Source organism: Amphibalanus amphitrite, unplaced genomic scaffold, assembly GCF_019059575.1.
Source record: "Amphibalanus amphitrite isolate SeventyFive unplaced genomic scaffold, NRLGWU_Aamphi_draft 000287F_arrow, whole genome shotgun sequence".
In the NCBI taxonomy this organism is placed as follows: domain Eukaryota; kingdom Metazoa; phylum Arthropoda; class Thecostraca; order Balanomorpha; family Balanidae; genus Amphibalanus; species Amphibalanus amphitrite.
In genome coordinates this window covers 680,463-706,128 of record NW_024881782.1, presented here as the reverse complement: position 1 = coordinate 706,128, position 25,666 = coordinate 680,463, and the positions used below count along the sequence as shown (strand labels likewise).

Here is a 25,666-nt window from a genome sequence, read left to right as displayed (position 1 = left end):
AGGACTGCCAGTCCGGTGGGGGCGACTTTCCCAGCCTCCCCCGAGTGGGCAATGCGGAGACTAATCCAATTTTCCCACACAATTTGCAAGTGTAATGGTGAAAACTTCGTACCCCGCCGCTTTGGCTATCCTGTGCATCAGCTGACTGCCCGGAGGCGGGCCCAGCTCCACAACAAAGGGACGGAGACTGCGACGAGGCACTGCGGCCAAACGGGCACGTTTCTGGCACCGTGCCAGCCTCGCTCAGCTGGTCGGCAGCTGTCTGCAGCGGGAGCAGCAACCGTGCTGTCGACTGGGGAGGCGGGAGAGTTCAAATCGGCGCTGCAGGCCGCAACGTGCTCTCAACGACTCACAACATGCATAAGCGATCACCAACGGTCTCCCAACGGCTGCTGCTGTGTTGAATTCCCCGCGCGCTGGTGGGGACAGCCGCCGACCTCCCGTGTCACTGAGCCGGTGAGGGCTGGATTCTTCGACTCGCCGACTGACATTTCGACGGGGCGGCGCCCGTCATGTTTCGGGCAGCGCAGTAACACGGGCCTCTATCGATTGCGGGGCGGCAGTCGAGACTGCCACTGGCGTTTAAAGCCACCCCTCAGGGGAGGGGGGGGGGGTTAGAGGGCACCGCAGCGGGCGCCGTGACGTCAGCAACGGAAGGTGGAAAGTTCCGCAGAAATAAATCTCCGATGTCTCACGACTCTGAAGGTGACAGTACTTCACATAAATGACACAATATTTCTACCAGATTGTTCATTTGTGACAGCTTTCCTTACCAAGCAGTTTATCGCAACAGTTCATCACAACCATTGCATACAGAGGAAAAATGTTTTTCGATGGGCATGAAACGAGCTTGTCTCAGAGTTACTTGTGTTTGGCAAATTTTGTGCCCATAACAATTTTAAAGCCCATAACGTCGTGCTTTGCTTTTTGCCCGGCAGAGAAAACTGCGCTTGAATCACTTGGGATTCAGTTATTTTGCTCGAAGCAAATCGCATCAATTTCGAGTCAGGGTTCATGTTCTCAACCCAGGCGTTGATAAGAACTATCAGCGAATTCCTGAATTCACTTCGAAGTAATTACCTACTTCTTCACACTCGCACGGGCATTTTTCATCCATAGATGGACATCAGTTAGCCGTCTTTGTCATAACTAATCCCAGGGATCAACCATTATATGTGCGTGAGGTTTTAACAGCAAAAAGCACGCACATCCGTTCGACGAAACGGACAAAGGAAGCGTCTGAAGCTATCGAATTTATCCACATAGAACAACCGAGGCTAAAAGCTGACACCAAAAGTTTCCGAGTTTTAGTCCAGAAACCATCACCGCCACACAACTTTCAACAGAACATTTCCGACGAGCCAATCATCCAATGGAAGCCGAATCGAGCCGGACCGTAAACCCAAAACCCGGATCGGCCCAATAGCCCGCCCGACTGCCACAGTGCCTCAGTCAGCCCAGCGGGCAGTGCGACCACCCAATCCAGGGGGACAGCTATTGCTCCGGCGCCGCAAGAGCCACGCGAGCAAACAATTAGCGGCGCCGTCTTTTGGCGAAAATCCCTGGGGGCACTGCGCAGTGCGCACCGCTTCGCGACAGGGGGAGCGGGGCGGGGTGGGGAGGGCGGGGCGGTGCCGGTCCGGCGCCGGCGGCGCTCGTTGCCGTGGCAACCGCCAGTGACCCGACCCAGACCGCCGCCGGCGCCGCCCGTCCGTCCCTATGAGTCACCGCCACACCCCACCCCGCCTGGCCCGAAACACGACTGCACACGAGTCACTCAGTGGCACATTGCACTTCAGGTCAATCAACTATACGGCTTTCCGATGTCTTTCAATCGAGCAGTCATCGCCTAAGAATTTCGAATATTCGAGGGTTCAGAAAAGCGTCAATAAAGATGAAGATCCTGACACTTTCACAAGCCGATTTTCACCATAAGGTGCAAAAGAAACCAGATTCTCATTGAGCGTGTGATGTTAACTCCAGGCCGGAATTACAGCACCAACAGCGGCGCAATGCACCGCGTGCATTGGGCGCGGTCCAGCGCGCCCCAAACCCACCGCCAACGCGAACTGGGGTCAGCGCCCGACCACCCCACCCTCCCTGCAGGTGGGCACAGCGGGTCAGCCGGAGCCTGCGCCTAGTTTCGCAAAGGGCGTCCCAGCCAGAGGAAAACGATGACCACCTATTTGGGAGATGAAAGTTGTCGGTGAATTTTGCTTAACGACGCCCCTCCACCCCTTCAGGTCAAGGTGTTGAAACCAGCCACCCCACTCTCCACCCACCCTTCCGGCCCGGGCCCATGGGAGCCTAGTTCACTCACCCTGACCACCAGAGAATAACCCTTCACGGTTCAATACACCAACACCAGGACAAAGCACTGCAGCAGCGCAACCTCACCTCTGGCTGCGATCGCCGGCGTCGAGCAACTGTTGCAAAAGCAACTATACACAGAACCCTTGATGAGGCCGAAAATCATGGCTGCAAGTGTTGACCGGCGTCGGCCAGCAGACAGAGTGACCGTCCGAGCGTCGACAGGGCTCGACAACGAGTGGACACGCCCTGCGCCTCGCCAACGTCGAAATCGACGCGGCGACTGGAGCCGGGGCCGACGGAGGGGCGTCGCCGCCGCAGGGAGCAAGCGCCGTAAGAGTCACTGCGCTCGCCACAATCGATATGGCGCCGCCAGTGGGGCTCCTGTGAGTCAGCCGCGTGGCCCGCCGATACAGGCCGGTGGCCGGACACTTCATTCAGGGACGGTGTAGGACAGTCTGCTGGAGAGATAGCTGGAGAGGAGCTCACAGTGTCAGGGGGCTGCGGGTCTGAAGTCGCCCAATCGAGACAGCTGCGTTACTTCAAGAGTTCGACGTTGGTCTTGTTTATGCGCCTCATATCCATAGCATGAATTGAAATGAGCCCGAATCTACGCCACAAGTTCAGACCAGTTCATACTGTCGCAATATCTCGTTGCTGATGCCGGGATTTTAGGTCAGCAGCTGGTATGAAATATGGAGATTCTCACGGTTCAGCATCACTCTCAGCAGTCATGGGTTAGGAAAGGAGTGGGTCGGTCACGCCATAAGAATATTCACGAGAGTACCACATGCAGCATGCTTTTCACGAGTAGAGTCTACTTCTACATCAACATCTACCTCATCACTGGCTGATCAAATGATCAAATACAACTTACAGTCTCCAGTGGCCATGTCGACGGTTGCGTTGGGATCCGCGTTGGGCTGCAACAGAGCGGCGATTCGACTGTCAGTACATAAAAGTGGCGTCAGGTAAGCAGAGATCTGTCAGCAAAGATTGGACGTTTGGCTCGACAGTGCCGGCGCATAGCCTCCGAAACTGCGATAGATGATTCAAGAGTGTAAGTCACCTGCCAATCGGGCACCTAGATAACGACGCACGACGTCAGCCCGGTGACCAAATTAGTGATTTGAACCAGAATAGGTCCGGAATTAATTGGAAATGACGTTTTTACAACAGATTGCCGCTATAATGATTGAAAATGCAGAATGTATACTGAAGCGACGATAAATTATGAAAACGGATTGTTATCAAAGCGTTAATTAACAGTGGGGAACTAACAAAGAATCAATTAACACTTTACGACTAACAAGGACAAAGAACAAAGCCATTGGACCTTGCACAAGTGCAAAGCGCGAACAGTCATGCATGTGCAAGATAAGTAAGTGGCAGTTGTGCGCTGATAACGGATGTGGTAACATAAGATAATGCACTCCAAGGGAAAAGGGTAGCAAGACAATCAAGGAACAGCAGGGAAACGGCATTCAGCCCACTCCCAACATTGACAGCACCGCCTCCAGCAACGCCACCCGCAGCGCAGCCAGCAAGGTCAGCTCCGCCAGCACCTGGACGGCTCGGCACCGGCGAGGGGGCGGGGAGGGGGAACACACCGACGAGTGTCGGTCGGCCTGAGTCGGCCCAACCATGTCCGGTGGACGTCGTCGGCTGTCGGGGGGTCGACCCCGGCGTGCAGGCGCCCGCACCGCGGCCCAGCCACCAGCCACACATAACTCAGACAAAGGCGGCACCAGCTGGTCCCCCCAGTCGACGGCGGGCGGGCGGTGGGAGCTGCGCGCGCCACCGCCGCCGTCGGACCTCAGTCAACAACAGGCTGGAGCACGCCAGCCCGATAACGGCCACACAACATAGTGGCCAATATCGACTTGTAGATGTGGACTAAAATTTTGAAAACAATGACGTTTAGCCTTTAGGTGCCTGAGACAGACTTTTTTTTTGTCCTCACTGAAAACCTCGTGATGATAGGTACTCAAACAAAAGTGACTAACCCAATTTGCCAGTTTCATACCAGTATTTTCTATATTTTTTTTTTTAGAATCAGTTAAAACTTTGGAATGTATGCACAAAACATGCAGTTTTACAAAATCAATTCAGAGCTATTAAGAAAGCGGTGAAAACAAACAATATTTAAAACGTAAGTGACAACTTATTGTGCAACAAGGAAAGTGATAAAAGCAGACCGTTATTGACAACGCATTATCATGCAAACACAGCGTGTGTTCAGCTGTTCGCGCCAAGCACACAGCCACTCATGCCCAAATGAACTGGAGACCAAACGTCCAACACCACATTGAAATAAATCGCGAAAGAGGTACGGGGTTGGCCCAGACACAGAGGCGCCACAGGCTCTGTGCATGCAAGTACGACGAGGCCTTACTAACATCGGCTTCGGCAGACCAGTAACTCCCCATGGCGGAGTCTGGCTAGTGGAGTCCTGAAAAAGAGCGGTTGTGTGATATGTTCCTCAAGTTTAGGGCTGATGTTAGTTATATAGTATAGTTAGTTTTGATTAAGGTATGATAATGACGTTTCTTCATTAATGGATCTTTAGCCAGCTGGTTCATATATCCCTCTTATAAGTTCGACGAGTCGAAAACGATGGAAGGAATGAAGATATAAAATTTAGATAGCTACCTCTCAACAATGGAGAATATTCGCAATAACGCCTATTTGAGCCAAGAATTAAGACAAAATGCAAGATTGGGAGGGATCTCCTGTATAAGATCAAAAGTTACATTCATTCAATTTTTTTTTATTTTTTGGTCCTTAATGCTTATTTCTAGTACCTACACAAATGTTTTTTTGTTGTCATTTTTGGCTACCTAATAACTGAGCCTGAAAATCACACAAAGAAGGTAGCAACTTGCTCAGTAAGAACCAAAATCAAATTTAAGTTCGTTTTCTGAATCGTTTGAATTTTGTCTCGACAAAGCATCGTTTATCATTATGCTATGTTACACGTAATCCGTCCGCTCCATACTCGCACTTCGGCTTAAAAAAATGGAGCGAACTTCAAAAATAATAAAAACATGCAAGCGTTATATGAATTTATCGTACAAACCGTAGCCACTGTTTGCAAAAACTAACGACATGAACAGTAGGTAGGTATCGAGCGACGAGCGTTGCATTTCAATTTCTCGAACAGCCCTGCCCGAGTTTGAAGACATGACGCAACGAATTCAATTTTCGAAGTACAGATGTACCTTGAAAGCAGTCTGATTTTACACCAAGAATTTGGAGTAATGACTGGGAAAAAGTGAAACTAACTCTCACGAAACATTCGTCTAAAAATAAGCAACAAAATCAAATCCCACCCTACCCGTACGAAAATCGCTTACGCTGTGCTTCAAGTATTGCATTCGCTCTTTTCAACTGACATGTTGCACGTACAATCTTTATATGAATACCTACTCAATAGTCGAAGTGGCACAACACTGGCACCGCTACCGGAGGAGCTGAGGAGCGTGATTCGCTACCCACGACGCAGTAACAAAGCAATCGATGGGGGAGCTGGCAGAACCGCGTCCTCCTCCGCCAAACACTCGCAGCGAATGGCACAGGCGCTGAGCTCTTACCTAGAGTAGCAACAAAGGAACGTGCGGAGTCTCAGCAATCTCCAGCGCACCAACCACGTCGCAGTACCTCCGGGCTATGGCCTCGTGCACCTCGCTCTGCTTTTATGAAACGAAGGACGCCAACACGGGAGCTGTAACGCGCGCCACCATTGGCTGCTGACGCAAGCTCAGCTGTGTGCTAGCTCATCATTGGTCAGAGCGCGGCGCGTCATTCAAAAACGTAAACAAAGCCTAAACCTCTACAATGCAGCCAAATAAAGAGGGAACTGGTAAAATACCTTCCGCATATGAAAATTTTGCATGAATTTCATCAACATATCATACCGATAATGAAAGCAGAAGAATCTGCGGTGATCCATTGATTCTACAGCTGTTTGGCGCGAGGCAACGGTATTGATTTGTCGGAAGCAGGGCGGCCGGTAGAGGGTTTCTTATAGGTATCTTGGGTAGAGGCACGCAGGAGAAGGCCGGAAGAACGAGGGGACCGCTTCTCAAGCAGGGGGCAGGGGCTCCGTCCGCTACGAGGGGGGGGGGGGGCGGGGAGTTGAGCGTCCAACAATTTCGCTTCCATTATGCCAACCCCATGTATAAAGTGATGCAATTTTGGGTCGGACGCATAGGTCTCGCTTGCGTTGATCGCAGGGGGTGCCTACTCTTCTCAATAAACTCGGCATTTTAAACCATAAAAAACACACTATCCCCTCTCCCTCTCTCTCTCCCTCTCCCTCTCCCTCTCCCTCTCCCTCTCCCTCTCTATGTTCCAGCAGGCGGCTAGCCTTCAAATCGGGTCGTTGTCTAATATCTCCCTCGGCCTCTTCGGGACAGCCAGCCGTGTTTGCTTCAGAGTTCAGAAGGAAATGTTGAGAAAAGTTGACGAGCCTCATGTAGACACACTGTGTACATAAGCTTAATATAATGAGTTATTATATATATGAGATATATGTAAAATATGCTTATGATAATAAAAATATGCAACGACATAGGTAACGTTTAATCGGGAGCGGGACATTAGGTAAACCCATGCAGTTCAAGGTGCGGGGTGCTTTTTTCAATATATGCTTGTAATCTTTCCCATACCTGCTACATTGCATGATTAAATCGAGACATCTAGGCATTTAAACGGCACGTGCACTGTACCACACTTTTCAAAGTTTAATGCAATGCTTTAATATTACAAGCCGTGTGGTTCAAGGGGTGTGGTTAAACACGTTGAACCACACGGCTGCTGACGTCACTATCATACGTTGTGAGCTTTTTGACAGGTATGGGAAACACCTTCCAGCCCTAAGGCCGGGAATTCAATAAATGTCACCTCGCTTTTTTTTTTAGCAAACTCACCTCGGGCCTAACGGCCCTCGGAGTTTTCGCTAAAAAACCTCGGTGACATTTATTGAATCATCCCGGCCCCGGGCAGGAATATATTCACACTCGCCTGAATTTAGGTGCTCGCAGAATAATTAGGCACAATGCGTTCATAAATATACCTACGCTATTAGGTTCTAAACTTTTATATCGAATAAAAATGAACACAAATGGATTTTTTGGCTTCGTTCGCTCTGGCTTGACGAACTTCGTTCGGAGACGAGCGAATGCGCAAAGCGAAAATGGTGCTTTTGTCTTTTTGTGTCGTTGTTTTCATTTCTTTTTATTTTCATGTGCTTTTATTATAGTCTATGAAATAGGTACGAGCATAAATTTTGACAAGGCGCCTCCAACAGCATCTTTTTAACGACTTTCTGCACTACAACTCATTTCATCAGTAGATTAGGATGACGTATCTGAAAATATTTTAGCTGCGATGTTTATGGCACGTTTACTGGCTCGCCTTTTCACACTAGCAGCCAAACTCATAAATAAAAAATGTGAGGGCTTGTTTTGTCCTTCTTAGCAGACAAACAAGTTCCTACGTACAAGGAACCTGTTTCGCCAGCTATCCACCAGGTATCCTGCCATGTTCCTACGTTAAATTCCCCTTCTCCCTTGTCTAAACAATAGAAACAAAGAAATTTAAACGAAACGGAGCATATTTTACTCTAGAACGAGCAAAAAGAACTGTTTAGAAACATAGATAATTATAATAAATGAAAGGAAGTGATGCCTGATGCAGGGAGCGAGCGCCGAGCACGCATTAGTAGGTTATAAGAAATAATATACCTACATTCCATTCACTTTTCAGAAATATAGATATTTTTACCTATGCCACATAACTGTGTATCTGTTAAGCGGAAATTGGGCTAGCGCAGTTACCACACAAAGGACCAATGATAATCAGAAGCGGAGGGCCACGAGACGGTGAACCGTTTGAACAAGACGGCTCCGTTTTCTTCCAGTTGTAAATGCCGAAGCTCATCTCACACTGAACAGGGCACAAAGGCCGTATCAAGTGTGGGGGCGGCGAGGTGCGGCGAATGGGGCACAGATTAACGCAGGGGCGGCACAAGGGGAAGCGGGCCCGAGAGACCGCCAGCAGGGACGACAGGGCTATTTATCTGGCGTGACGGTGCAGCGGCAAGGCTGGCTTTGTGCGTGCGCCCACACGGCAGCGGCTGCAGCCTCTTGGATACTGCACTGGGGTGAGAGTGGTCGGGGCTTTGACCTGAGGTCGGCGGTTTGGTGAGGTCAGTTGTGCTGCAGTGCGGACTGGGTCAGTATGCCCTGGGCTCGGCCACTGGGACGTCCGAAATATGCAATGCAATCGACAAAACGGTGGCCAGGTAATTTTCGCAGTCACTTCCTATCAAAGCATCGATATTCCACGCACATGGAAAGACTCAACTGCCTATTATGCCTAGTGCCTAGGTAGGTACACATGAGTATTCGGGAACTCGTATAGGTATACGTCAGTGCCTAAAGGGAAGACTGGGGTTATTTTTTGCTTCAAAAAGGTGGCACAGTCCACGCAGATGGCATAGAGAGCGTGGTGTCTGTTTATACCTAGCGTCTGTTTAATCGATGTCGATCAATTACCTACAACGAAAATGTTTGATCAATATCGGTCGAACGGCTGCTAACGATTAGTGATCATTTAACCGCTAACGGTTAGATCTATGTAAACAAATGTAGTGCCTATACGTAGGTATATGTAGGTATATTTAAGAATTAAGATCAGGTTCAAGATGTCAAGCAAGGCAAAGACGCCAACGGAAATTTGTTTTATTTCGACTGGAAGAAAAATCTAGGCATACCTAAAGCCTATATACCTAAAGCATACCTATGTATATCTAGGGTATAAGAGGCACAAAGTGCGATTGATACTTTCAGGAATCGGTTGAACTGTGATGCGTATTATTAGCTTCAGTTATAACTTCTGCATATGGTATATTTGATCGTCAAACAGAAGCGCTATCGCAGAGCTCGAAAAAATGTGATGTAGATACACAAAACTAATTGTCCTGAATACAATAATACTATTTAAATTTTTACCAGTTGCCGCCACATTGAGAGCGGGTTATGTCTATGAAAGGTGCTTATTAATCGATCACGGGAAGGAATAAGCCCTGAAAGTTTCTATATGAATTGGCAGCTCCTGCTAAATAATACAAAGGGCAACGAATTCGATCGCTGCTGGCAGTTGCACATTCAGCTAACTTGACTTGACTCATCATTTAGGGCCGGTTCAGTTGACTGTTGAATGTTGATGGTGCTCTCAGCCGTTGGCCAGCCGTCCAATTCCGTCGCCCACTTCCCGTTTGAACGCAACGGCCGCTGCTCCCGCCCGTGTCGGCGGCGTCTGAGCAGCGCGTCTGGCGCAACCGTGACTCACGACTCACGAACGGCTCACGGCCGCGCGCGCCGACGGCGACCCGCGCAGGGCCGGCTATCTCAGGCCGCATCGCCTCCGCTCGTCAACACTGACAAAGGCTATCGCCCCGGCGGCACACCGGTCCGCCCCCACATCACCAAATAGAGAATTTCAAACGCCGGTCAGCGGAGGGGAGCGGCGGTGCGGCGCGGCGGCCGGCGCAGCTGCGGTGCGGGGGACGGGGAGCTTGCACCGGTCGGGGACGGGGGAGCTTGCACCGGTCACGGGATGGTCGCGGTCGGCCGGCGAGACTGGAAGGTCGGTCAACCTTTGTCCGGTGCGGCGGAGCGAAGGGCGAGGCCTTTAACTGCCGGCTTCTAGGATGTGGTGAGACTGGGAAACAGTACAAACGGCCAGCCGGCCACCATACCAGGGGATGTGTGGGCAGCAGCCACGTGGTGCTGGAATCGGCTGACCTGGCAGAACGTCCACTGCCCGCTTACCTATGCCTTGAAAAAGTTGTGCATGTTCAACTTAACCGCTGGAGCAATGGATTTGCTTTAACCGTGACACTTTTGGGACAAAGGGTTAGTCTATACCGTAAGCAATGATCTTGTGGATAATTTTCTTTTTAATTCCTTTGACGATTTCCCTCCATTGCTGCGAAACCTGTTCAACCTTTCTTAGTTTATGATTGAAGTGAATAAACCTACCGTTTTATATTTCACATAATCATGAGTTGCCTATGACCATATTATCACAAATCATTACATCATTGTTTGCTCTTTTTTCACAATATTCTGATGATATCTGACAGTTTCCTTACTGAAAGGCTTAGTTTAGTGTTTTATTACAATTGCTATTCTATTATGGCACACTCCAGTCAATATCGACTAAATTTATTTATACAAAACTGAAAATTTGCACACCGTTGCTGACCCAAAAGACCAAACGACCGACCGAGAGTGACCAACCGAACCGACTGACCGAGAGTGACCCTGACCGACCGACTGACCGTCCGTACATACGGCTCTCGCGAGATTAAGCGGTAGGTTTTTCACTTTTACATTTCCGGCTATATCTCAGAAACTAATCGATCTACGATGAAGCCATTTTACACGATCATGGCCGGCTTGTGAAACAACAAGTCGATCGCATCTTCAACACTTAAAAGCTTAACCCGCGACCCACTACTGGGGGGGGCTATTTATAGCCCCCCTCCCGTTTTTCTGCAATAACTTCCAAACCGCTTGACGTATCGACGCCAAACCTTCAGTACCTTCGGCTGCATCAATTTGACACCTTGTGTCAAAATTTGAACTTCGTACCTACCATAGATCGGCCGAAAATGACGTCAGAGTGACGTCATGTTCGGCCGATTTCGACGCAAAACATTGAACCACGGCAATCGCTCCCAAGAGCTCAGTTTTTAAGCTAGATCCAATTTCTTTGCATGAGAGGACTCAGAACAGACTGCACTATCAAACTGCAATCTCGGATTTTCAAAGTTTTGAAAATTTCGAAAATTGTTTATAATAAAATTCAAAATTTACACTTTTACATTTTTTTTCAACTTTTTTTTTATTTTTCGAAAAAAAACGGAATATATGTGATAGAACGCATTATTATGACTAACTCTAGCAAGTTTTTGCTAAATATCTTCAAAAATAGTCAAGTTATACGCATTATTGCAAAATATTAACAATTATTAATTTTTCAAAAAAAAAATTCAGCATGAATTTGACATCGTACGCCAATATAAATAGCACCATCGTGTTCCTGAGCTCAAACTGCATCCAATAGATACCTTTTTTGTTAAAAAATTTTAACTTCAAAATTTGACCTTTTATGACCTGAAAGTGACCTGACCTAAGCTAAATTTGACTCAAAATGATCTTGAATGACACATACGACATCAAATTCGAAATCTTTGGCCTAAATGGACCATAAAACATGTGTCACGTGACCGACGGATGATATAATATTTTCGTGACCTGTGATGACCTGACCTTGACCTGAAAATCACAGTACAAGTTTGGTACCCTCAGAGTATCTAGAGCATCTGTTCACGAGTGTGTGAACCAAAAATGAGCCTGATCTGACTTGGAAGACGGCGGCCAGAGCCCAAAACGTGAAGAAGCCAAAATGCTAATAATTTTTAATTTGACCTGACCTGTGACGTCATTGGTGACCTCGAGGTCAATGAAATTAGGTTTTGCTCGACAGTTTTTCCGGGGCTATCAGACACCGTTTGAATTTTGACGATCGGTCCAGTAGTTTTGGAGTTAGGAGGGGGGGGGGGGCTATGAATAGCCCCCCCCCCCCCCCAGTAGGGCGTGTTATACGCAGACCCCAGTGGGGCGCGGGTTAAAACAGCGAAGATATAGTCTGAAGCACATACACTAAATTTTCTAGGTGCAAAACCTACCGCTAAAGCCCGCGAGACCTGTACGTCCGTCCGTCCACCTGACTGTGCCCTTATCCGCCCGTCACCTCCTCACACAGCTCATTCAAACGTCCGGTCCCAGTTGTCCGCAATGTCCAGTGTCCATTGTCCACTGTCCACTGTCCAATGTCCATTCTACAGGTCTCTGACCGTCATCCGACCCAACCTCCATCAACGATCACAGCCGTCCGACCGTTCCTCTTTCTGACCCCGGTCGGAATCTATCGACCGTTCGACTCGATTGTCTACCGGACTTGACCACAAGCGTTTATCAGCAAGAAGGAACTCGTTCCCTGATTCCCCCGGTCGTCTACCCAGGCAGCTGTTCTAGTCCAACGTCTAGCCCAGTGCGAGGGCGTCTCTCGGTACTGGGCGGCGGTTACTGGTCAGACCGTTCTGTGTTCAAACGCCGGCAGAGCGACGGTTGGGAGCTGTCCCAATATGGTCCGGGGGCTGCAATGCATGGGCCGTTTATTGACATGATGCATGTGCATTGTTATGCAGCGCTCACTGTGGCGCTCTGCTGCCTTTCGAACAGAGGCGAGAGGTATGTCCGACTCTGTCTATGCCAACCGCCAATGTTTTCAGTAAATTAAAAGGTATTGCTGATTTAATAAAAATGCATGAAGAATGGTTGGCTCAAGTTATTGAATTGTGAACATGTGTGGTAAAAATGAACACTTTGCGAACCGTATATTTTCGAGTCTGATCAGGGAGAACTGTAAAATGACTTGCTATTCATGCGTAGAAAGTCTTCTTAGAGCTGTAAATAGTCGAAGTGTTCAAAAGCCATATGACAATCTATTTAATGTCTGTTTATCATCTCAGTCATTTGATATGCATGCTTTCTTCGACGTTTGAATTATTTTGACGTTAAACGGCTGGAACCAACAACTTACACTGATAACACACACTTGCATTTATAATGAAAATTTACTTATTTTACACTCCTCTGTACAGAAAAAAAGAATACTTGCTTTAGTACCACACAGTTACCTGCTAAATAGAAATATGTTGCGGTATTCCATTTAACCCGCGCCCCGTTGGGCTCTGCCGAGCAACGCGCCCGGTTGGGGGGGGGGGCATTTTGCCCCCCCCCCCCTAAGATCTCGAGAACCACGCAACATAGCGACAAGCGGTAAACGGCGTTGGATAGCCCCAACGGGGAACTACCTTGTGACCCAATTTTATTGACCTAGGTCAAACCGATGACGTCACAGGTCAGGTCAAAGGTCCAATTTTCACCGTTTACAGGCACTTCAAGAAATGCGTTGTAAAATCGAGTAAAATGCATTTCATTGAAAATCATCGATGGGGAAATGTTCTTCAAACACATATTTTGCTATTTGAGGTCACTGATACCAGGTCAGGTCACAGAGGTCAGGTCACGGGGGGGTCACAATATGAAAGTGTCGTGTGATACATGTTTTATTATCCATTTTACATGACAAATGCGATTATATGGGTCAGGCAGCCTTTGGGGCCAGATTAGATCACGTTTTGGTCAAGGTCAGGTCAAGGTCAGGTCAAGGTCAGGTCAAATTAGGTCAAATTTCAAAGTTAATATTTTTGCATAAAATGGGTATCGAATCGATGCAGCTTGTCACGGGGAGTTCAATGGTGGTCTTTGTTTTGCCGTACGTGGACTAGAATTGCTAAAAATTGAGTTCAAAAATTTGACGTCATCATTTTTGAACAGTTTTTTCGCTATAACTTGGCCAAAAACGAGATATCGATCTGAAATTTGGTATGTATATAGAAGAGCGCTGGGACTATTACATATATTCCGGTTTTTTTTTCGAAATTCGGAAAATTTTTGGATTTTTTCAAAGTTTTTCTAAAAAAATCAATTTTTTGAATTTCTTTTGGTCAAAAACCGAAAATTTTGAAAATCCGAGATAGCAGTTTTGTAGCGCCGCTTTTTGTCTACTAGACCATATAAAGAACTTTGAAATTGCTTGATAATTGTAGATTTGGTGAGCGTTTCAAGATTGCATGTTTTTTGCTCATTTTTGCTCGAACATGACCTCAGTTTGACCTCAATAACTCCTGACCTAAGGTGACCTAAGACTTGAAATTTGGTGTGAAGGTGTCAAATTGATGCCCGGGAAGGTACTGAAAATTTGGCGGCGCTGCGCGCCGCCGTTTTCTTGTTATTTAGGAAAAACCACAGGGGGGCCAAAATGGCCCCCCCAACGGGGCGAGGGTTAAGCAACTGAGCCTTTAACCACATCAAATAACTCTTTTTAAGACGTTTTGTCATTTGTTCTTTTACTCGTAGTTGTTAATTACTGATTACTGACTACTGTTGTTAAATATTTCCGTTCTGGATAAATTGTCGTCACGCCTCGCTGACAGTTTAACCGATGCCGGTGGCCGCAGGTCGCCCCGCCGTCAGTCGTTCGCTGCAATGCGTCACCGTGTTACGTAGTTCGGGGCGCTCGAAGGCAGCAGTACGGGAGTCAAGGTCAGTGACTCAACGGAGCGATGGCGACGCATGACGTTCGAAAGTTGATACAGTCTGTGATAATCCTTGCTTTAGCAGTTAGCAGTGATCAATATACCCGTTGGTCTGCTGCAGTATGAGCAATTTAGCCAGATATCGCAACCTGCAGTTGTAATGTCATATTCCGTTTCCAGCGAAATACGCATATGCGAGTGGCGAGTGGCAATAATTATGAACACGTAACGTTTTGCTATATAGCATTCATGCAAATGTAGCAGGAATGGTTTGGAATAAGTTAACCTTATTGCCAGCTGGGCGGGTTTGGCCTCCGTTCTGGCTGTGACGCATTTCTTACAAGTATGATTTAACCTTCGCCGGTGTGTGTGTGTGTGTGTGTGTGTGTGTGTGAGCGGGGGGGGGGGGGGGCGTTTTTGGCCAGGCCACACCTGCCAGTTTTTTTGCATGTGTAAAAAACCGCGGTACACAGGTGAAACTTGCTACAGCTTATGATACATCAATTTCGCACCGTGTATGAAATTTTAGACCACATGTCACATAAAGTCAGGTCACGTTATGTGTCCACTAACCATGCCTTTGAAACTTTATGATTCTGTCATTCCTACAGTTTCACATCCTAGAGGTTAGAAACACGGGCTGTTGTATGAGGAAATCAGTACCAACAATTTGTGTGTCTTCGAATTTTGATATCGGCAACCTTTAAGGTCAGATCAATTTACGGCCTCCCCGCCCTGTTAGGGTAAGGCTGCTTATTAGCGACCCTTTCCTATTTACGACCCACCTCCCTGCAGAAAAACTGGTGAGAGAAATCGGGGAGAAAACAATGTCATAGGACTGCCGCCCATACATTGCTTAGCAATCTCAATTCTTTTCCGGTTGTCGGTGCCTTTGTTGAGACGTTTTAGGTGAGTTTAAATAAAAATAGCCATTTTCTTATCCAAGCTGTGTGTAGGTATTTGTGCCATGTCTGATGAAAGCGGTGCACGTTTTAAGATGATGCACCTTCTTTATTCTGAATCGACAATCATTTTTCAATTGATTGCAGCATAGTCCCGTAGTAAATCGCTTGGATGTGCACTGCATGGTGGTTAAAGATGTGTCCCATCCCAGCCCATATTTCCTATTTGCTCCCGACATAGTCGCAGATAGCTAAATAAGGGAAATACTTGGGAAAAGAGAGAATGGAAAATGAGAGGTTGCTGAAGCTTGCGATGTGTGGTGGGTGATACCAATTGTCATGGCAGACTGCATGGGGGTGCTGAATGCAGCGCGGGCCTCCAATACAATACGGGATAGCCTAAAAAAAATGGGTTTCCGCCCTATTTTCGCCTTTGGTGCATTACGTGATCAGCTTCCACAAACATAAACATTGTGGCTAAATGCTCCTGTTCCAGTGATTAAGTGCTTTGCCTATATGCTATATGCATCTTATTTCATTTTTTCGAGGGTAGCATTTTTCGCCATTTATACTAAGGGGAAACCCATAGACCTATTAGCGACCCCCACCGGTCACTAATAGGGACGAGTCCCTATAACCGTTTTTTTTTTTGCAATGGTCTGCCAAAATGCTCTACAAATAAGTTTGTGGATATTGGGGCAGACAATGAATAGATTCTGATTGGAAAATGAAGGATATCTCCAAAAATCAATCCAGGAATACAGTGGCACCCATAAAGCGTGCACAGTTACGGACGGCTCAAACTAAGGGGTCGCTAATTAGGCACCTTACCCTACACACAATAGGTAAGCGACAAAGTAGACTCATGACGTACATAACACCACTGTTTATAACACTGTCTTCGTATATTTCATGCATTTCCACACAGCGTCTCCTTCGAAACCCAAGCAAAGGAGATGCGCTAAGGCGCGGTCATTTCAGACCGTCCGTTTACAGTCGCTTCATTAGGGGTCAAAGCAGCGCCTGCCGCAGCCCCAGGGGCAGCAGATTTGGCCGGCCTTGCAGCAGTCTGCCGCAGTGATGCAGTGAACGCACTGGGTGTACTCGCACGTGGTAATTATATCCAAACCACGGGGGTCGCAGCCTTCTGGGACACCTGAAAAGAGCGATACCCATTTCAAAGCTATATTCATACGCCCTTATATCCATAACATTAAATTGTATACCATTGCTTAGACAAGTGATTCGAGGAGCGTTCATCTATACCTTGTCACGAAATTCTTAATGGTTTACAACTTTTTACCCTATATAAATTTTGGCATCTAATATTTTTCAAACGCTCCTCGAATCACTTGTCTAAGCAATGGTATACAATTTATTATAATATAGTATTAGCACTATTAGGTACCTAGCTACAATTGCTGGACGTTTTTCTACAGCTAATTTTCCGTGAGCTTCGTCTATACCATAACTGTTTCGTCTAATGGTATAGTCGACTACAGAATGATATTCCACTTTTCGCTGGCCATTATTTGCCTGGAGTGGTAGGCTGTGCCGCATCACACGGGCTGAGTTCACAAATTATAGCTTTGTCCCAGTGCTCACAATCGACACGCTTAATTGCGTGATAAACGGCACAAATTAGCGCTCCGGTCAACTGATAGCTTCTGAGGAGTGGAACAACTTTCTGTAGTCGACTATACATATATATTTATATCAAATGGCCGATCCCTAATTTCTTTGAGCAGTCCAGATATTCATACAGTGGTCTATGGTTTGAAACATATCAAAGATACTGGAATTTAACTGGATGATCAGAGAAACACTTCAAGTTTCATTGTATTTGTGACTCTGGATATTCGATCGCTATGGGTATTCGCGATCTTACCAGTCTGGAGCCGCCAAACACTACCTACACATGATAAACTCATGTGTGGCTTGGACTTACTTGGAGAGTTGGGCAGCGCTGAAATAACGGCAGCTGCGGCCAGCAGCAGAAGTGCAATAGAGCGTACGTACGCCATGGTGGCTCTTTAGCGAATAGAACTGACGCAAAACGAACGGCGCGACCTTTTAAAGGGTTCGGACGGGTAATACAATGGATAGGGGAGGGACGGATTCAGAGAAGTTAACGACGCAGCAACGTCAATGCAGTGACAGATGGATCAGGATGACTGAGCTCGACATTGTGTCACCCATGGGACGGCCGATGTCAGTGTCACATTGCGAATATTATGTAATATGCACAGGGTGTCCGGAAAGTCCTGGCGTTTTTCAACATTTCTTTTTTTTAACGAATGCATGTGGTTCATAAATATTCAACGGGACACATAGCCACATCCTGCCGCTAACTGATTATTCAATGTGACAGCCATTTGCAACGACGACGGCCTCGATGCGGGGGTGGAGGTGCCTGCGGGTCTTGACAATGTAGGTCAATGTAGGACATTTCCAGATCCTCCCATGCTGCCATGATGCGGGTCTTCAGCGACTCCTGGTTTGGATGAGAGGTGGCCTGGAGCTCATACTGCAGAATGCTTGGCATGCCTTAGTCAAGCGGATTGAGGTCAGAAGAATAAGGCGGCTTCATCTCATTCCTCCACAGGTGATCTGGCCCGCCGAGTAACCCTGTCGGTTTGACTTGGACGGCAGCGGCGTTGTTGGAGGGCGCTCCGTGCTAATGAAATGCGAAGTGATGTGGCCCGAGGGCAAGTCAAAGTCGCCTTGACCCTCGGGTTGATGTGCCTGTTCAGAAACACCTCGCGTTTACCCACTCTGTTATTCATTCATTTGACGATGAACGAAGGTGATGGAACATGTTTCTCCATCAGACTCCCGAGTTTTCTTCGATCGCCACTGAAATGCGGTTACGTTCTCGGCAGTTTTGAGTTTTGACCTACCGCGGCCGTACTGGCCTGATGATATTTTCTAAGGAATTCCCAATGCGGAATTAGCCACCTGCTCAACCATTCGCCGAGAAACGCCGCATCGTGCTGCAACTCACACCTCGTTCAAGCCGCACTCGGCCACCGCGCAGTCATCTGCTGAGCGACAAGGCGCTTCTTCGCCCATCTGGCCATCACTGAACATTATTTCAAGGCCATATTTGCATGACCCCAGCTGACCGATCGACGAGGGGTCATTCATGCCTGAGATGATTGGCTGAATATGTCCAATAATCACAGCGCGTTAGACGGCATCCAAAAGAGGCGTTAGAACTTTCCGGACACCCTGTATGGATTTTTGTCATGTTTTCGAGAGATGTCACTGATGATTCTGCATACTTATTAACCCGCGCCCGGCTGGGGGGGGGGGTGTGTTTGAACACCCCCCCCTTGTGGTTTTTCGCGAATATCTCAAAAACGGCGGCGCGGAGCGCCGCCGTTTTTGGTACACCTTATCATACATCAATTCTACACATGTTGTGAAAATTTCAAACCAAGGTCATTCAAGGTCAGGTCACCAGGTCACTTGAAGTGACCTCACCTCATAAAAAGTTTCAATGTCTGTCATAGCTACACCGAGTGACCGATCGCTTTGAAACTTTCAGCGATTGCTAAGAGCAATAGCATGTACAAAATGTATATCTCAGAATTTTGACATCGATGACCTAAGGTCAGGTCAATTTTGCAACCTCCCCATTATAAGTCAATGGGAGAAAATTGAAATGCGCTTCTTTTGGACGAAAGACATTATAAACGCTCCCAAACACTGAATTACAAGTGGTTTAGACACACTGAACATGAAAATGGTGCCCGTGACCCCTGTTTATGCCCTGAGGTCATCTTAGGTCACCAATGGTATCTAACAGTTTTTCCCAAATAACTTTTGATAGAGGCATGCTAGAGCGATGAAAACGCCTTAGATGTGTTCAGCTCGACGATACGGATCGACTGATATGCAACATGACCCTTTCCGGTCAGGTCATGACCTTGACCTGAGGTCAAATTTTCAAGTTGTCCTTTCAAGGTCAAGTTATAGTTCATTCGATGCGTCTTGACGAAAGGAACACGATGCCGGTAAAAGTAAGCTCGTACAAGGCTTGGGTCAAAAGTTATTGCAGAAAAACTGTTTCCGAAAAAATCGGCTATTTTTGCAGTTTTTGCCCCCTGCAGGCAAAACCGTTGACGTTAGGTCAAATCTGAGAAAATTACTCAGAAAGGGCGCTAATAGGGCTATCGAATGCGCTTTTCCGCGGCGCTGTAGCTCTATTGGTTCCCGAGTTATGCGTTGGCTTCTTGGAAATTGTCGACATTCGACCTGGAAATCGGCGAAATTTTGCCTTCAATGACCTCTGGTGACCTGACCTTTGACCTGACCAAAAAATTGACCGAAGTGATTTCCTCATTATTTTTGACGCTCTTTCGAACGCCGCCTTCCGCGTATCGCTACGTGGCACCGTGTTTTAACTCTGGCCAAAAACTGGCCAGGACGCGAAATATCGACTATTTTTAAACGTTTTCATTTGGCCACTATCGTGTTCAAAAATGATCAGAGCATCTTTAACGACGGAAGCTTTTATTCTCTTTACTTTTAAAAAGGTTGAAAAAGTTCAACAAAGTCAGACAACTCTCAAAAGCTAAACTTCGGCGAACAAGCGCAGAAACAGTCGCCTTGCTTCACGTCAACATCTTCGAGCTTTGGATTGACAAAACTATATAATTTGGGTACCAAACGATAGCGCGAACTTTTGGCTTTGCAATGAGTAATAATTTATATAATTATAATGCATATAGGTGTTACATTTATTGATTTTCGTCAGCCCTTACATTGGCACACTTTTTTGAAAAATGTAAATGTTCTTTTAGAGCTACAAAAAATTGTACGCTAGTGTACGGTCTCAGACTACCACCACACTGTAGGTCAAGGAGTTGTCTACATGTCCTCAAAATTTCAGCTGCGCCTGAGTGCGCCGGTGTTGGGGGTGAACACTTTTTTGAATGAGTCATGTCTGTTCCTGCTGAGCCATGGCACGGGCTCTAGCGTGCGTTAAGGGAAAATGCTAGTACTCCTCGTTCATTCTCTCGTCTATTGTGACGAGTTGGTGGCCAATGGAAGGTCGCCGACCTGTGTGCGACCTGCCGTACCCTGGGGCGTAATCAGCTGACGGCACGACCCCCCACGACACGTGCCAGTTGCATTTTCATGTGTCGCGAGAAGGAAACAAAGGGTCTCCGGAACTGGAGACCGGACAATGTCGGTGAGTGACAGTTGTTCATTCAAAAACTGCTAGCATTCCTATGAAATATACATTTCTTAAATATCAACAGCATTATCGGTGTAAATAGTACCTAAAGGTCTATAACAGGAACTTTCCACTCCATGGCTACTGCAGGAAATTCATAGATGGGCTCTGGAGCTGTATGGTCGCTACACATGCTTGCTTGATAGTTTATAAACATATCTTAGTACCTGATGGAGCGCAATAAAATATGCATTGTGCCCAGTTTGCGATGGGACTGTGAACTGAAAAGTGACTGTATGAGACCGGCCATAGCACGCATCGCTGATCACGATGATCGGCAGGGTTACCATCGGCCTCTTCAGTCAGTATTAATACGTTCGACGTAGGTGGTATGGTGTCATTAGTGCTGTCCACCTTTATGAAAAAGTATCCGTTTGCAGCAGTAAGCGTCAGTTAGTATGGCAATGAAGTGCTTTTACGTGCACGTTGCATGTTACATAACGCACCATACAATAGGAATTGGTAAGAAGTTTTGGGATACATTCTACCATTTCACGTCATGCAATGGCGGATCCAGTGAAGGGCATAGAGGGTATTTGCCCTCCCCATTGCTGAGTCGTGTGGGCAAGACTATCCTTTTCCGCTCCCAAAGCTTTTGGTGATGATAAACATAATACGGCGTCGATGCCTATCTGGACGAAAAGCAGGTCTTTCCGTCACAACCATTCTGAGGGATGGAGCTGACCGCTCGCTGCTCATTATTTAGGTCGGTATGCTGATAACAGATGGAAATCCCTGAACTACACGCATGCAGGTTGCAGACGTAGTGAAGCGTTGTAAAGTCACCGGCGCGGCGGTGGGTCGGGGTCGCCGAATGGGTCGGAAACATTTGCCCTCTCCAAACGGATAAGCTGGATCCGCCCCTGACGTCATGTGACGTAAAACATACAAGACTCTGGACTTACTAAAGTGGAGACCGGGTTAACATTAAGTTGATATCAAAACATACGTTTAAAAATGTTTTTGAAATAAATATAAAGATTGTAGGTCCTATATGAATAAGTCTTATAAGTATAAGAACATTCAAGGTCACCTGAGGTCATCAACGCTAATTAACTAGGTCATGTCCCCAAACTTGACTTGCCTCGTCGATGAGCCTTGCTAAGACTTGCGATTATTCTAAATTATAGATACCTGAATGTTCGTGCATTCATAGCTAGAACATGACAATATTTTTATATGTTTCGTGACACGTGTGACGTCATAAACAAGTACATAAGCATCTGGTCCGACACATTTTGCACTTTAAATGATCCTTAGTCTCCAACGTTTCGTTTGAGCCCAAAAACACGTCTGTATCTCATATAATTTCTTAGTTATGAGCCCTGGCCAGTTTTGGTCCAGAGTTAAAACATAGTGCGTGGCCCAGGAGCCGAGCTAGAAGGGGGGGGGGGTGTTCAAACACCCCCCCCCCCCCCAGCAGGGCGTGGAAATCCAGGACCCCCAGCCGGGCGCGGGTTAACCCTCGCCCGCACATGGGGGGGGGGGTTGCCACCCCCCCAGGTAGTCTTTCTGCTCTGCACTCGACATTTTTAGAGCTAGAAGGCTGATTTTTCGTATAGCTGCTCCTCTATCCTTTTTTGATGTCCACTGAAAATTTCAAGTTTCTGTGGTTTTTGGTTTCGGAGATATGACCTTGTTTTCAGGTCATGTCATGACCCAAATGGCCAATTCTCAACATCTTGCGTTGGCTATGGGCCTTGTGAGCTTTTGACACCTTGATTTCGGCCTTTTTTGCCAGTCTTACCTCCCACCTATCATGGAACATGTTGTTCGACGATGTACAGATGTCAAGGTCAAGGTCCAGGCCAACCTAGGTCATCTAAGATAATAGCGTTTTGGGCAAGCGGAATTTGCTTTTTGTGAAGTTTTTTTTTTACTGCATTTTTGGTAAAAGCTTCTCAGATCATGATTTCATGTAATATGGACACATAGACAATCGGTGCACACATCATTATACACACAGACACACACAGACATACAAACACATATAATTGACCTTGACCTAACTTGACCTGAAATGACCTCGGCAGCAAAAACCTTGTCGGGTAGTGTGACAAAAAGGTTCTAGCTGGCTTGGCACCAGAAAACGGCATCGTCATCGGTATATGATAAACAGCGCACTTGATATCCAACGGTGACCCAAAACAGCAACATTTTTTAGTTTGACCTGACCTGGAAGGTCAATGACTGACCTGAGAAGGTAAAACTGGGTATCATTGGATTCGTCTCTTCCCAAAGAATCTTTTTGGTCTTTACCGCTAAGCTCTATCTCCAACAGGAACGAAATGGCGCGGGGGGTTGGCAACCCCCTCCCCCCTCATGTGCGTTCTAGGATGGGAAAATGGCATGTGCGGGCGAGGGTTAAGAGGAGTGGGTGGGGGGGGGGGATCAGCTCACGGTACATATGTACAACAGCGTCGGTCTTGTCAATTGCATTAAATATAATTTTTTAATTCATTTTCTCAATAGTATATTTCAATTAACTTATCTCATGCCTTCATAGAAAGATATGAATTTCGAGTATGATCTAATCGATAGATGCTATTTCGAGAGAGGCTATTAACGTCACTTATTGTCGACTTTTTTACACTTGAGCTACAAGTGGCTCCCAGCCGATTTTCTCTACACTGTATTATTCGTTCACTTCCACATTCACTGACGCATGCAATTTCTTTAGCGAAAATACTCCTTTTTATCATAAACCAACAGATATATCACATGATTTAGGCCCAGGCGAACATTTAAAACGTCGGTAAAACCGCAATTGCTGGTGACATGCGCCAGTCATCAGAATTTCGACGATCGGGTGATTCCCCGTGCCTCCCCGTGCCTCCCTTGCAGCCTGTCCGGCCCCTATAAATGCCACGTGATGGCCGTATTGCGCCGACTTCATTCGTCAGCAGTCAGCACGCCATCATGGTCGGCAGACGCTCTATGGTGCTGTTTCTGATGCTGTGGGCCGCTACCATGGCCGTAGCTCTGCCCAACAACGGCGCAACAAGTAAGTGCTCTTTTCACTACCGTAAGGTGGGCCTATTTGAGACAGTGGGCCTATTTGAGACAGTATGTTGTGGTTAAGTGAAGTCGTTATAAAATGAAAGCCGTTTGATTTTTTGTCATATTTGCTCGGGCTCGTGAACATGTTGCCATGTTCACTGTTCGAATACACACCGGCCTCAGCAAAAATGACAAAAATATCAAACGGTTTTCATCTTATAGCGATTTTAGTTAACCACTATACATTGTCTCTTCAATGGCATATAAATGTACCTTACGGTACATTTATATGCCATTGAAGGGTCATTGAACCCATTCCGAATGTGTATATGTGTGTATACTGTAGGTATACTAGTATATAGTGTTTACTGTATATTGCATAGTGTAAATAGGCCATAGAGACTGGAGAAATGGCGTGCGAAATTGCGGAACCCAGCTGAAATTATAAATACGGATGATTGTGCTAACTATCTTTTTCTCCCTATTCACCTTCTCATACGTTTTCACTAGTGGATGGATAAAAGTTGCTATATTTGAACGCCTGTATATACATATCTATTTTGTCAATACTTAGGTATCATGGATGGCATCAAGAAAATCGAAATATAGCAGTTCAATCCGTCCGTATTGTGAATAACCTTCTCCTCCATTTCCCAGACGTGATTCCCGGCTGCAACCCGCTGGGGTACACCATCGGCTCCACTTGCGAGTACACCCAGTGTGTTCACTGCATCAGAAACGAAGACTGCTGCAAAACCGGCCAGATCTGCTGCCCCTGGGGCTGTGGAAAACGGTGCACCGATCCTTATGACTGGTGATCGGTGATCCTACATATAAAGGCAGTGAGACAGCCAGGTTTGATATGTATGACATGATTAATTACTGCGTTATAAGTAACCGCGTTTATACATAATATACAGAAAGAAAATATGCGAAAATGGCGCAAAGACGGCAAAGAAATGGAAAATAAATGCGACATGTCTCCGCAATCTAACTTCGACCTCTGCTCTGCTGCTTGATCTGAAAATCGGGCTCAGTTTAGTTCAGCTCAATTTATTTTATTGCTCCTCACTTTTATGAATCCGCCCGATGGAATATTGATCGCAAAAATTTGATGCAATGATCATATGTATTGAGTAGGCTTGCAATGCATCTGTTGTTGCTCAATGTCCGTTGGACAATTAGCCGCTAAGCGACCATCAGGCATGAGAAAACAGCATTAAAAACCGACAGCTGGATTAAATTCATAAATGACCTTATTGAATTTGGTATTGATTTGTGTTTCTTTCGAGCTAACTTGTCTTCATTCAATATGAGCAAGTGTAGTCGTCACCGTCACAAGTCACAACTAATGGGTGCGATCTCAGCTATCAACTATGTGTTAGTCTCATAACAGGTAGGTAGGGTGAATAGGTCAAAAACGCCCCCATTAAGCGCGAAACCTTCTGACACTCAACCCAACCCAGATTACTCAAACCTCTGGGCACCATCATGTAGCTCATTCTTTTTACTACGCTTTGAGACCAAGAAAAGACACTTGCGTGTGGTATTTAACCCCCCAAAAAGGTTTCCGCATACCCTTACAAAAGGGCGTTTTGCCCCACACCCTGGGTAATACGCCCACACCCATGTGCAAAGAGCCCCCACCCCATCCATCAACAGAAAATGATGAACATGGCAGAACTTATCGTCATTCTGACGTCATTTGTGGTCAACCTATCATAGCCTTTGGAATAAAATGTTGTTGCAATGTGTAAAATGGATGCCCGGAGGAGTCCTGAAAGTTTGGTTACGATATCTGCAGTCGTTTAGGATATATCAACAAAAAAGGACAGGGAGAGGCCTTTTCGGCCCCGACCTACAGGGCGCTACCCTGCACTCTCACCACCGTGCAAAACGCCCCCCTTTCAGAAAACTGGGGGCGTCTTGCCCCATGCATCGAGTAGGCGTCTTTCCCCATCCACTCCA

At 46.7% G+C, this 25,666-nt stretch overlaps 1 protein-coding gene and 2 long non-coding RNA genes across 3 annotated transcripts; 1 reads left to right on the top strand and 2 right to left on the bottom strand.

Moving 5' to 3' along the window:
* Positions 1-3,163: 3,163 nt before the first annotated feature.
* LOC122387452 lies at positions 3,164-6,033 on the bottom strand. Its single transcript, XR_006257594.1, has 3 exons — positions 5,904-6,033; positions 4,710-4,762; positions 3,164-3,233 (listed from the first exon to the last, which is right to left on the bottom strand). It is a non-coding gene; the product is annotated as an uncharacterized LOC122387452 (long non-coding RNA).
* A 10,306-nt stretch (positions 6,034-16,339) lies between these two features.
* Positions 16,340-17,640, bottom strand: LOC122387492. The gene is made up of 2 exons (XR_006257603.1): positions 17,402-17,640; positions 16,340-16,609 (listed from the first exon to the last, which is right to left on the bottom strand). It is a non-coding gene; the product is annotated as an uncharacterized LOC122387492 (long non-coding RNA).
* Positions 17,641-23,577: 5,937 nt separating this feature from the next.
* LOC122387484 (whey acidic protein-like) lies at positions 23,578-24,692 on the top strand. Its single transcript, XM_043377733.1, has 2 exons — positions 23,578-23,702; positions 24,356-24,692. Exons 1-2 carry the CDS (start codon positions 23,618-23,620, stop codon positions 24,514-24,516), a joined length of 246 nt encoding a protein of 81 aa, XP_043233668.1. The 5' UTR covers positions 23,578-23,617; the 3' UTR covers positions 24,517-24,692.
* Positions 24,693-25,666: the final 974 nt, after the last annotated feature.